The 12,423-nt window shown below is 43.3% G+C and overlaps 1 protein-coding gene and 1 pseudogene across 1 annotated transcript in view; one reads left to right on the forward strand and one right to left on the reverse strand.

The window, feature by feature from the left end:
- LOC145392089 (uncharacterized) overlaps nucleotides 1-12,423 on the forward strand; it is a 51,780-nt gene that overhangs the window by 21,438 nt on the left and 17,919 nt on the right. The window contains exon 4 of the mRNA XM_080266544.1: nucleotides 2,773-2,878. Within this exon, the coding sequence (XP_080122670.1) occupies nucleotides 2,773-2,878 (106 nt within the window). The remainder of the gene's footprint in view (nucleotides 1-2,772; nucleotides 2,879-12,423) is intronic.
- LOC145392273 (5S ribosomal RNA) lies at nucleotides 10,638-10,756 on the reverse strand (annotated as a pseudogene).

Consider the following 12,423-nt stretch of genomic DNA (forward strand, 5'->3'; position numbering starts at 1 on the left):
GTGATGTTAACATGAATGGTGAGAGACTTGAATTGGTGAGAGTTAAAGCAGCTAGATGCAGTGACAGAAAAGAGAGAGAAACGTATGAAAGAAATGAAAATTCAGTGGCATATGGAAGGATTGTGGCTGGCACAATGAAGGCCATGATAAATAACAGAGGGCTGAATATGGCAGCTGCGAGAGGTTTACGTGAAGGAGTTTTAGTGCCCACCCTAACATATGGGTGTGGGACTGGTGTGTCATGAAAATGAAAAGTCAAGAGTAAGAGCAATGGAAATGGGATGTTATGAAAAGTCAAGAGTCAGAGCAGTGGAAATGGGGCTGAGGAGTGTGTGTGGAATGCAGAGTGGACAGGATAGAGAGTAACATGAATTTTGAAAGATATGGGGTAAAGATGTCTGTGGACACTATAGAGTTCAAGAGAATGTGCTTAGATGATACAGTCATGTGGAGAGTATTGCTGTGCATAGAGTGATAAGAAGGGTATATCTGAACAAGTTTCAAGGTGGGAGAAGATGTGGTAGACCAAGAAGTTGATATACGTGGGAAAGGAGTGTGTGCAGATGGAGGCATGGCGAGTGATGAGGCTTGTGAACTGACAGTTGGAAGAATTTTGTATAGAGAAGTAGGCATCCTTGTTCTTTCTCGGTGAAGTACAATAATAGTCGTCAGATTGACTCTAGCCGATAGGGGGTATGAAATGCATGACTGTTAATAATCTGTCTTTGAGGTGAAGTCAGGATTCCAGAGGCCTGAATGGTGAATGAATGAGTGTGTGGCCCATTCAGTTGAGCATACTACCTATTTAGTTGAGCAGACTTTATTTTTCCCTCTGCCCCTGCACCCTACCTCATCTTGTCCAAGAATGGGAAAAGAGTTATGAATGATGATGATTAGCAGGTTATTGTGTGTGTAACATATATAATATCCATTACTCTGTAATGAAACTGGGGCCTGAAAGTTTTTGTAAACAGATTACCATGTCAAGTCTTGAAGAATGTGTGTGAAGTGCGGAGAGTGGATATGATAAGGAATACAGTACTGTGATTCTTGAAGATGCAAAATAAGAGCCTGTGGACACCAGAGTTGAGGAGAATGTGGGTAGATGGTATGGTCGCATGGAGAGAATGGGAGAGAATGGAGTGAGGAAAAGAGTATACCGTGTCTGAGGGAGCTTGAAGGTGGGAGGAAGTGTGGTATGCCAGGAAGAATGGGGATAGATATGGTGAATGAGTGTTTGAGAAAGAGAGATATGGAAGCTGATGAAGCTAGGGAACTGCCAAGAGATCAAGCTAGCTGGATGAATTTTGTGCAGGTGAGTGTACAACCAGGGTTTGGCACCCCATTAAATAACTTGACAGTCATCGGATTGACTTCCTTGGACAAGCGAATGTGAAGCTGTGTGCATAATAAATTTAGACTTTTCCAGTGGCGCCAGGATTCTGGAATGGCTTGAATGGTGATTGAATGGGTGTTTCCTTTCAGTTGGGCAAACTTTAGTTAGTATCTCATTCTATCAAGTTTTTCTCATTCTCTGGACCCTACCTCACCCCATCCTAGGGTGGGAAAGGAAATCTGGATGATAGTAATGATTGTGATGATATATAGATGTCAGTGCTATCACTTCGTATTACTAAAGTATCAGAATGTGATTGCATGCATTATCTGTAATTACTAGCTATACTGGGAAATGCTTGGTAATATTGTAGTGCGATAGTGCTTTATTATCTTGAGGTATATATATGAATAATATGCATTTGATGAAAACTTTATGCGGTACAGTATAATGTTTTTCTCAACTGAAACAATCAACCCCTGTAGTTTGAGAATGTCTTTCCAATGTTAAATAAAATTGTCATGCATTAATCAGAATTATGTATAGAAAATGCCCTTGAGCTGAATGTTACTAATCTCTCAGCCATATCTTACTAAGGAGGAAGAAGCATATCTCCCCCCCCCCCCCCGAGAAATCAGCTGGCCCAATTTCTGATGGTCATTTGTAGAGTACTGTTAATCAGTAGATCTGACAAGTTAACATTTTTTATTAGAGGGTGAAGTCAGGAGTGGTGCAGAAAGATTATGTTGTATGTGAATGAAGTCATAGTTTCTGGTCACCTGCTAATCCCAGTCATTGCTGGAAGGAAGTCGTAGCCAAAGTTCCACACTGAGGGTTAGTAGTTGTAGTACTAGTATTAGTGGTAGTAGGCAGTAGTAGTGGTAGTAGTAGTAGTTGTAGTTTGTTGTTGTTGTTGTTGCCTCAGGTTTATCTGAAATATGAACTCAGTGGCCTGCAGGCTAGGTAAATTCATACTGCAGTCCACCATCCTCCTTTCAGGGGATAGGGAGAGGGTTGAGGGATGTTTGTATAACCAGGCAGTGGAGCCAGCCAACAATATTGATGCTACCATGTGAAGGCATGCCTCTCGAGCACCACTGAATGAAGACCAGGTGTCTAATATTACATTGGTAGTTCATAGCATTACAAGACTGTAATCTGCAGTGACACTATTACTCAAGTAGTCATGAAGAACTTTGAACTACCAGCAACAAATCCAGTGTTGGGATGGTAGTTCAGAGCTCTGCCAGATTGTATCAGGAATTTTGCAATGACAGTTTTACTTGTGCAGTCAAGAAAAGCTTTGAACTACTGTACTGACAACAGATCAGTAAAACCTTGACTACGACTTCTGGCTAGGGATAGCAGCAGAGGGATAGTAGTAACTGTGGCTCATGACAGTCTTGACACAACTAACCTGCCACTTACATACACAGGTTGGAGGTGAGCTTGAAGGGTCCCGCGAGCAGCTGGCTGGGGTGGAGGGGGAGCAGCGGGCCCCACCCCTCCACCCCTCTACCCACCATAACTCTCACACTCAAGGTAAGACCATCTGTATTAGATGATAATTGCATAATACTACAGTATTATTAAACACTTCATTCCTATATGAGGATTTTCTCTCTCTCTCTCTCTCTCTCTCTCTCTCTCTCTCTACCATCAGAGAGGGCTGTTTCGGATATTTTCGGCCTTTTTAAAAAACTTTTTGCCACAGAGAACACATTGCAATTAACACAGGATCCTCATTTATTCTGTGGATCTAGAACAATGTTTTGAGAATAAAATGGTGAAAAGAAAAATGTACTATGATAAAAAATAAAATTTTGGCAAATTTTAAAGCAACACTTCTGAAAATCTTGGCTCCAGAGCTATTTTGGACAATACCCTAAACTTTCATTTAAAATGCCCTTCAGCCAAACAATAACTGTTTCTACAAACAGTGATATTATAAAATATTTAAATCAAGTACTGTATAAGTGTACTGAAAACAAAAATAATGTGGAATTTTTGGAAATTTCAATGAATTAAATTTTTTTATGAAAATATTCTATGAACCCTACTTTTTTTTTTTTTTCTAAATTAACAAAGCAAGTTTAGTTATAGAATGACAGAAGTTACACTTAATGCTTACCCCATAGCTAAGATGACTCTACTCAGTTTTCAGTTCAGAGAAATCTTGACTTTTGAAGAGAATTGTAGTTTTTAAGGCAACTACAGCAGGCTCGCACAGTGCGTGAGAGATTGGGCGGTCCACGACCTCGGGCACTGGGAATTCACGTACTAGGAATACATAATCTTATGGGAATAATTACATATGGGCGGTACCCCCTCATACCTGGACATTTTTTGGCCCTGAGAGACATAATAAAGGTCATATGTTTCAGACATTGTACTAAAGCTATAGCTACAATAACAAAAATATGGGTAGTCACCTTAACAACAGTAGACAACAGGCCTGATGACCTTAAATAACAGGGGTTCCGAGGCGCGGCAACACTTACAGCGCCACACTCCCCATCGCACTCCCACCGCACCAACACTTCCCTCCACAGACTCCTCTTGATCACCTTCCCCAGGAGCATCAAAGTCACTCACTTCGGCCATAAACCCTTCAAAGTCCAATGCTGACACTTCTGACATTGCATCCTCTTCATCCTCAACAGGAACAGGAGCAGACGATGTTGCTGGTTCCGCAATTTCACCAACATGAGCCTGCTGTGTGTAGCTTGTTATGAGCGTCTGTCTTCTCCTGTTTATTTCTTCCCTGTGCCTGTTTGTGTAGAAACGGAAGAGTTTGTCGATACCAGCCAGAAGTTCCTCCGTTCTTAGGTTGCTCACTTCCTGTTCCTTCACCTCTTCCTTGAGCTTATCCACGGCAGCAAGGATCTTGCTAATGTTTGACATAGCTCAGTCCTGCCTTCCATCATGCTAGGCTGCTTGACTTCACTCTGTCTGGCGTCGGGCTCTGCGTCAGCCTCGTCTATCCATTGCAACACTTCCTCGGGAGGCTGTTCCTCAGTAGCAGTGTGCACTTCTCGTATGTCTGCCAGTGTAACGTCCTCGAAACCTGGTACAGCTTGTGCTGCTGTCAATGTTGCTGCCTCATCTTCGGCCAGTGGTTGAATGGCCGTCTCCTGGGTGATGCATAAGTGAGACAAGCATTTGCCACGCATGGTTCACCGTTGCAGGTGTAATCTGGTGCCAGGCTTGTAGGAGAAATTCAACTGCGTCCTTCACCTTAAAGTTACGCCAAAATGCCTGAAGAGTCATGGCATCTGTGGCAGGTCGGGATACAGGTGCTGGTGGAGATGGAACGTCAGCAGATGCCTCATCAAGGTCTTCGTCGTGATCTTCTTGTAGGGCATGAAACTCCTCGTGTGTCGGTCTTCCTGCGTAGGTAGTCGTACACATGCTTATGGTAGAAATGCTTCACTGTGGCAATTAGTTCTTGATCCAGTGGCTGCACTAGTGACGTCATGCAGGGCGGCAGAAACACAACACGACAATCCTTATGAAGATCTTCAAGGTATGGAGGGTGACTTGGTGCATTATCAAGCACAAGGAGCATCTTAAATGGAATGCCCAGTTCCCAACACTTGGCCTTGGCATCAGGGACACACCGCCTCGTTAACCAGTCTGCCATAATGTTCCCGGTCATCGAACCATTTGCGGACTTGTACCAATACACGCCACTTGCATCCATGTTCGTGAGGTTTTTGTAGCACCTTGGGTGTTAAGCTGTGTGTACAACAACTGGCCTCATCTTGTGGCTCCCAGACAGGTTTACAGTGAACATTACCGTCATTTTACACTTCTGGAGCTTGCGACCAGGGGCTTGTTTCTGTCTTTTAGCGATGTAAGTTGATTTGGGCATGGCCTTGTAATATAACGACGTTTCATCGATGTTGTAGATCTGGTTCTTGGTGTACTGTCCCTCTTTAATAATCGCTCGAAATATTGCAGGATAGTCTCTCGCAGCCAGCTCATCGGCAGAGGCACGTTCACCAGACACTTTCATGTAACGGAGTTCTTTGCGCTTGAGAAAACGGTCCAGCCATCCAACCGATGCCCTGAAAGGTTTTTCCACTTTTAACCTGCGAGATGCTGCCTTGTAAAAGAGCTGAGCTTGGTTCCGAATAAATCTTCCATTCCGTGGAACACCTCCCTTTTCTTTCCTCATTATGAAGGTGGCAAGATAGCGCTCCATTAGTATCATAGCACGATTTCCCACCCACGAACGGCCGTCTAGGTCAGAGGCACCGTACGTCTTCACTACAGCCTTTATGGCTTCACAGTTCTTCCACACAGTTCTCACTGTAGATTCAGCCAGTCCCAGGGTTCTCCCAATAACAGTGTTTCCTTGACCCTCCTCCTTCATCTTAATGATCTTTAACTTGGTGGCGTGTGTCAGAAGTTTCTTAACTCTTGGGGTTGGAACCATGGCGCAGCGAAGTACAGGCAGCACAAAAAACACCACACGTTGTACACGACAGGTTAGCTGTAGAGAGCGGATCCTCACAGTCCACAAGCCAGGACTGTTATGGCGCGCCTGCTCCCTTGTACCTCAAGCTGCGCAGTAGAATGCCTGGGAATTTCTGCGCATCAACATGACGACACGTGACACACTGTGTGAGGGGTGGTCGCGCACTAGTAGAAAATGGCATTTTTGAGCCACTTCTTGCCTCTGCCTCGCGTTCTGTGCGGTAAACTCGCGCATTGAAGAGTTTTTGGTTATGATTTTTGGTCATTCACACACAATGCGTATCGCACACTGCGGTGACGCTCACTGTGCGAACCTACTGTACTAGAGGACCATTTATGACAATCTGGTCCTCGGATGTTTCACTGGTGTCAGCCATGTTAGGTTTTGTGAATGTAATTAAAAGTTGATGCATGTACCTTGATGGCACTTCTGTATTTCTGTAGTAGGTAACAGTCCATGTGGGGTCAGTTTCACTTTCAACTTGTTTGATCACTTGTCCCAGGTAGTAACATGGCTTATCGTGTTTATCATAAAAATAGGGAATAATATATTCATCTGCTGCAAATCTGTTTTGAGAGTCCTCCTCCAGCAGGACAGCATCTTCTTCATCAGGGTCTTCTTGTGCCTCAGGGAGAGGAAATAGTTCCAGGATGTGCCGACGAACCCTTCTACCCTCTTCAGAACCAGACGACAATGATGACCATTCATGTCGCCTACCAGTACCGTAAACTGGGGAGAATTCGGACTCGGGGCGAATTCGGATATTATTGCAATAAAAAGTTATTTAGATTAATTAATAATTAATGAATAAACATATTAGAAATCTGTTTGCACCCAATTGATTGTAGTTCTTTACTGTACTTTTGTGTATAAAGATATTTAATATATCACACGACACATACCAAATATATACTAAAAAGCAAACATATGAATAAAGAATAAAATTCTTAACATTGGCAAACTTTCTTTGGCAGAAATGTTAATGAATAGATGCAGGAAAATCTTCGGTGCCCAGATGTACTTTCATGTGTAGTGTGAAAGTGCAAAGTAAGTAATTGGCGTTATCTTCTCAATTAATCTCTTAATTGGGCATTTAATGACATTTTAAAAATTTTAATGCAAATTGGAGTCAATTCGGACATTGGGGTGAATTCGGACAGGAGGCGTATGAACGAAAAAATAACACTTTTTACAATGTACATCCATCCATCATCCAATCCTACATTGCCCCATGAGGAGCGTAGGAGCCCGGGGCTAAGCAGTTGGTCCCGACATTGAAGATGAGAATGACCAGCCTCACTCATCCATGAGTGGCATTACATGAGCAATCAACCCCAACCATCCCTTGGATATAAACCTTCACCGGCTCAATCTGATTGGAGCTCAATAATTACTCACTAAACCACTAGGCGCCAAAATTTGGTTATATGGTTACCACCCAGCGTAGTAAATGGTTTCCTGGTGTACAGGAAACCATTTGGCTTGCCACTCAGTGTAGAGTCACCGTTTTGCCAGATGTGGATATTGTGTGTCATTGGGTTCATATGTGTCATTTACAGGCATACTCTTGAGCTTTTATGATACTACCTGTTTCAGCAAGGCCACCCAATGACTCGAACATTTAAGAAAAGAACTGGTGGAGATCAAGGTCCTTATCATAGTGAAAAGGGCAAGCAAAAAATTGGTAAAGACAAATAATCATGTTAAATATCACCTTTAACTAATTTTCCATTAGTCTTCCAAAAACGAAATTATTAGTCAAGAAATGATTGTTAAGTGTATACGGTACTAAGGTTTGTAGCTAGATTTATATTATCTACATGTGTTCTAATATGTTTTATTTAAACCAAGGATATGAATGGTAAAGTTGGTAAAGTTGGGAATGTGAAGGTGGATGGAATAGTTGGTGAGTGGGGTGTGCCTGCTGAGATAGATGAGAATGGGAGTGCATTAGTGGACATTTGTGCTGGGAGGGGGTTGGTGATAGCCAATACCCTCTTCAGGCATAAAATGATCCACAGGTATACATGGCGAGTGATGAGAAGGGTGGGTGGTGAACTGAGTGAAAGGAAGGCAATGATTGATTATGTGTGTGTGGATGAAAGGATGCGAAGATGTACGAGTATATTGGATGCAAGAGTTTATAGAGGTTGGGGGAGTGGACTTTCTGACCACTACTTGGTGGTGGCCAGAATTAAAGTTCAAGTAAGATGGAGGAATAGAAGAAGGGAAAGACGAGAGGAAGGAGTAGTTGCAAGGAGAGTGGAAAGGTTACAAGAGGATGAGAAAAAGGCAGAGTATAAGAGAGAAGTGGAGGAACGATTGGGCAAATATGAGTTGGAGCAGATGGGGGACGTGGAAGGTGTGTGTAGAATATTTACAGAAGAAATATGTGCAGCATGTGATGTGGTGTGTGGAAGGAAGAGAAGACGGAGGGGGGTGCAAGGAACAGCGTGGTGGACTGAAGAGGTGAAACGGGCTGTGGCACAAAAGAAGAAAGCATACAATGAATGGATGAGAAATAGGGGCGTGGAAGAAGTTGAGAGGCGGAAGAGAGAGTTATATGTAGAAAGAAAGAGAGAGGTGAAAAGATTAGTAAGAGAGAGTAAGAAGAGAGTGGATGAAGAATTTGGAAGGAATTTGAGTGTAAAGTGGAGGGACTGTAAGAAAATGTTCTGGAAAGAGGTGAAAAGAGTAAGACAGGGTGGAAGTGAAGTAAGCAGGGGAGTGAAAGATAAAAATGGTAGATTACTAGTGGAGAAGGGAGAAAAAGTGAGCAGATGGAGAGAACACTTTAAGGAATTGTTGAACGTGGAGGATGGAAGTAATGCGAGTATAAGTGGCTGGGGAATGGCTGGGAGAAGGAGGGAGGTGAGAAGACAGGAAGAAATCAGTAGGATAGAAGTTGTGGAAGCAATGAAGAAGGTTAAATCAGGGAAAGCCCCAGGAATTGATGGAGTGTGTGGTGAAATGCTGAAGCACGGGGGAGAGATAGTAGTAGAATGGATGTGGAAGATGTGCAGATTGGCCTGGGAGGAAGGTAGAGTCCCGGAGGATTGGAAGTCAGGTATAATTATTCCCTTGTACAAAGGAAAAGGGGAAAAAGAAGTGTGTGGTAATCATAGGGGCATTTGTCTTCTTAGTATAATAGGAAAAGTGTATGGTAGGATACTTATTGACAGAGTTAGAGAAAGAACAGAGAAATTAGTTGGAGAAGAACAGGGAGGCTTTAGGAAGGGAAGAGGTTGTGTAGATCAGATATTCATTCTCAGATCTTTAGTGGAAAAGTTTCTAGAGAAGGGAAAGAAGTTGTATGCGGCTTTCATGGATTTGGAGAAAGCATATGACAGGGTGGATAGACTAGGATTGTGGAAAGTGTTGAGAATATATGGAGTAGATGGGAAGTTGTTGAATGCTGTGAAGAGTATGTACGATGGTGCGAAGGCTGCAGTGCGTGTGGATGGTGAACTAAGTGAATTTTTCTCTTTGAAAGTTGGTTTGAAACAGGGATGTGTCATGTCTCCATGGTTGTTCAATCTGTACATGGATGGGGTAATAAAAGAGGTACAAGGTAGGGTAGTGGATGTTGGAGTGGCGCTGGTGAGAGAGGATAGTGTTTGGAAACTCCCTGTACTGTTGTTTGCAGATGATACTGTGTTGTTGAGTGAAGACGAAGGGGAGCTGCAAGACTTGGTGGATGAGTTTGAGAGAGTGTGTAAGAAATGGAATCTAAAGGTGAATGTAGGGAAGAGTAAAGTGATGGTCTTTGAGAGAGGTGAAGTCAGTGAATGTACAGCGAGGTTGGATGGTGAGGAATTGGAAAATGTGAGTACGTTTAAGTACTTGGGTAGTGTGATGAGTAAGGATGGAGGTTTGGAGGGTGAAGTGCTTGAAAGGGTACAGCAGGGTAGAAAGGTTGCTGGTTCTTTGAAAGCAGTGATAAGAAACAGGGAAGTGAGCATGGAAGTGAAAAAGTTACTACATGACAGTATTGTGATACCAACTCTAACGTACGGAAGTGAAGCTTGGACGTTGTTGGAAGGACACAAGTCAAGAGTGAGAGCCGTGGAAATGAGTTATTTAAGAGGAGCCTGTGGAGTCACATGGAGAGACAGGCTGACGAATGAGGATATAAAGGAGCGTTGTGGTGTTGATGTGGATGTGATAGGAAGCGTTATGAGGAACACACTGAGGTGGTTTGGCCATGTGGAGAGGATGGAGAGTGAAAGACTGATGAAAAGAGTGTATGTGAGTGAGGTGGAGGGGGGAAGAGGGAGGGGGAGGCCGAGGATGAGATGGAGGGATGGGGTGGAGAGGTATATGAGAGAGGGGGGTGTGAGTTGGGAGCAGGGGAGTGAAATGGCGGGGGACAGGGCGACTTGGAGGCGATTTGTTTGTGGCCACCCCAAACGGGATTGAGGTGTCTGGCAATAGATAGATAGATAGATAGAAAAAAATAAAATTGCTGTTGTGTTCATATCTCATTATAGTCATTAGCTTTTTTTGTCAAGGAGAGGCATTATTTTTGTACTGGAAGAACAATTTTTTAAACGCCCCAGAACATCCGAAATGGCCCCACATACGGCCAAGACTAAACTGGAAGCCCAGGGTAGTCATATGTGTTCATTTTATATTTATGTGCGAATTTATACGGTGTGTCTGAATTCACCAAGGTTTGAGTACAAATTTGGACACCCATTACTATTCATTCATTGCCAGACGCCATGTATCTCAAACGGGGTGGCCAAGGGCTTAGAGTTAATTGTTTTTACAGGGAGGGGCACTAATCCTCCACCAACCCCACTTGGCACGTAGGGATGCCAACAGCATCTGGTGTTCCCAGGCGGTCACCCATCCAAGTACTAACCAGACCCAACGTTGCTTAACTTCGCTGATCGGACGGGAATCGGTGTACTCAACGTATATTTGCTATAATTATATATCAAACATTTTAAATTTTTTACTGCTATGATTTGATACCCTAGTGGACCAGCCTCACATACAATACTTAAGATCCTGGACTGAATTAAAAACTAGATTACATGTCACAAAAAAACGAAAAGATCGTCCGAATTCACCCCAGTTTACGGTACATCTTGGAGCTTCAGTACCAGAGGTGCTGGGCTGTGTGATGTCCTCAATTGTTACTGTTTGACGAGTTGAAACATTTAACATTTTTCCTCTTTTTGTTGTAGGATTCTTCGTGCCTTCACACCATTCTTAGCATTGGCATTAGGTTTGGGCTCACATGTTTCCTTGGTGTGTCTGTTTGGTCATTCCTGTACTTATTCAGTATACGAGATGGATTGAAGGGGTAAATACCACAAGCTTGAGGTCCTGCCTTGATTCACGGTGGCCACTTGTCGCTCATCTCTTCCAGTAATTTTGAAAGCAGTTATGGGAAGAACCACTTTGGCATTACCCCTACATGCATTCCGCTTCCTTTTCTCCATTCCTCCAACACTCTTCTCCATATTCTTTTCATTGGTGCATAGGCAGCCACATCTAAAGGTTGTAGTAAATTGGTAGAATTTGGTGGGAGAAACACTAACTTTACATTATGTTGGTCACAGAGAGACAGGGCGTCAAATGAAATGTGTGAGGGCAGATTATCCCCCAATAAAATTTTTGTTTCATTTGGTGGTAGCGTTCTGATGTAACACAGTGCACACGCCTTGACCCGTTCAGAGAAAATGTGACTGTCAAACCAGCCACTGGTTGTGCGGTTATAGTGACAGTTGCTTGGACCTTGTGTAGTCCATATATCCATGAGACGCTCAGCCTTATAGACAACGTAAGGGGCAAACATTTGCCCGGCAGCAGTGCCGGCAAACATGATGGAGATATTAGTGTTTTCCTGATAACTCTTTCTGCCTACTTGATTCCCCTACTGAAGAACTGCTTTTTTGATTTGGGATCATCCTATAGGTTTGTCTCATCATAATTTATGATATTTGATGGAGGATTGCCAGACAAGGAGTCGTCTAGGTGGGAGAAGTAGTCTTGAATTTGCCCTTTGATGACAGCAGCATGTTTTTGACTGATATTCTGAAGTGTCTTCTGGTAAGAATATGGCATTTCCTCTTATGAAACCCAGCAGTCCAGTCCTCCTCGGGTAGGTTGTTGTCAAAAGGCACAACCATCCTCGCTCTCTGTCCAGATGTACAGTAGGCACTCATAGTATGCGAGTTCAGAGTATGTGATCCTCGTTGTATACGAGGACCTATTTTTTTCTGAATTTTAGTGTATTTTTTAATAGTACATGAATTGAACTCATTGTAGGCGAGACGGCAGCGAAGAGTGTCCCAAATCTGGGGTTTACCCCGAGCACGCGACATTTCCACCCAAAGAAGCGCCAACCACCAGTGATGGAGAGTGGAGACTTGTCGATGATGAAGCTCAGCCGGGTACTGTATGCCCTAGATAAATTCAAGGAAGAATTCAAGAACATCAAACACTGTCAGTTGCGAGTGGAGGAAGTGATGACTTCACTTTGAAGGGTTTATGAATGAAGTGAGTGCATTAGCTAGTGAAAGTGTCGAAAGTGCTGGTGATGAGAGTGGTGTGTCGGGTGGTGTGGCGGGTGATGCAGGTGCATGCTAAG

This window comes from Coenobita brevimanus, chromosome 21 (assembly GCF_032717465.1).
Source record: "Coenobita brevimanus isolate Jiangsu-jjx chromosome 21, ASM3271746v2, whole genome shotgun sequence".
Classification (NCBI taxonomy): domain Eukaryota; kingdom Metazoa; phylum Arthropoda; class Malacostraca; order Decapoda; family Coenobitidae; genus Coenobita; species Coenobita brevimanus.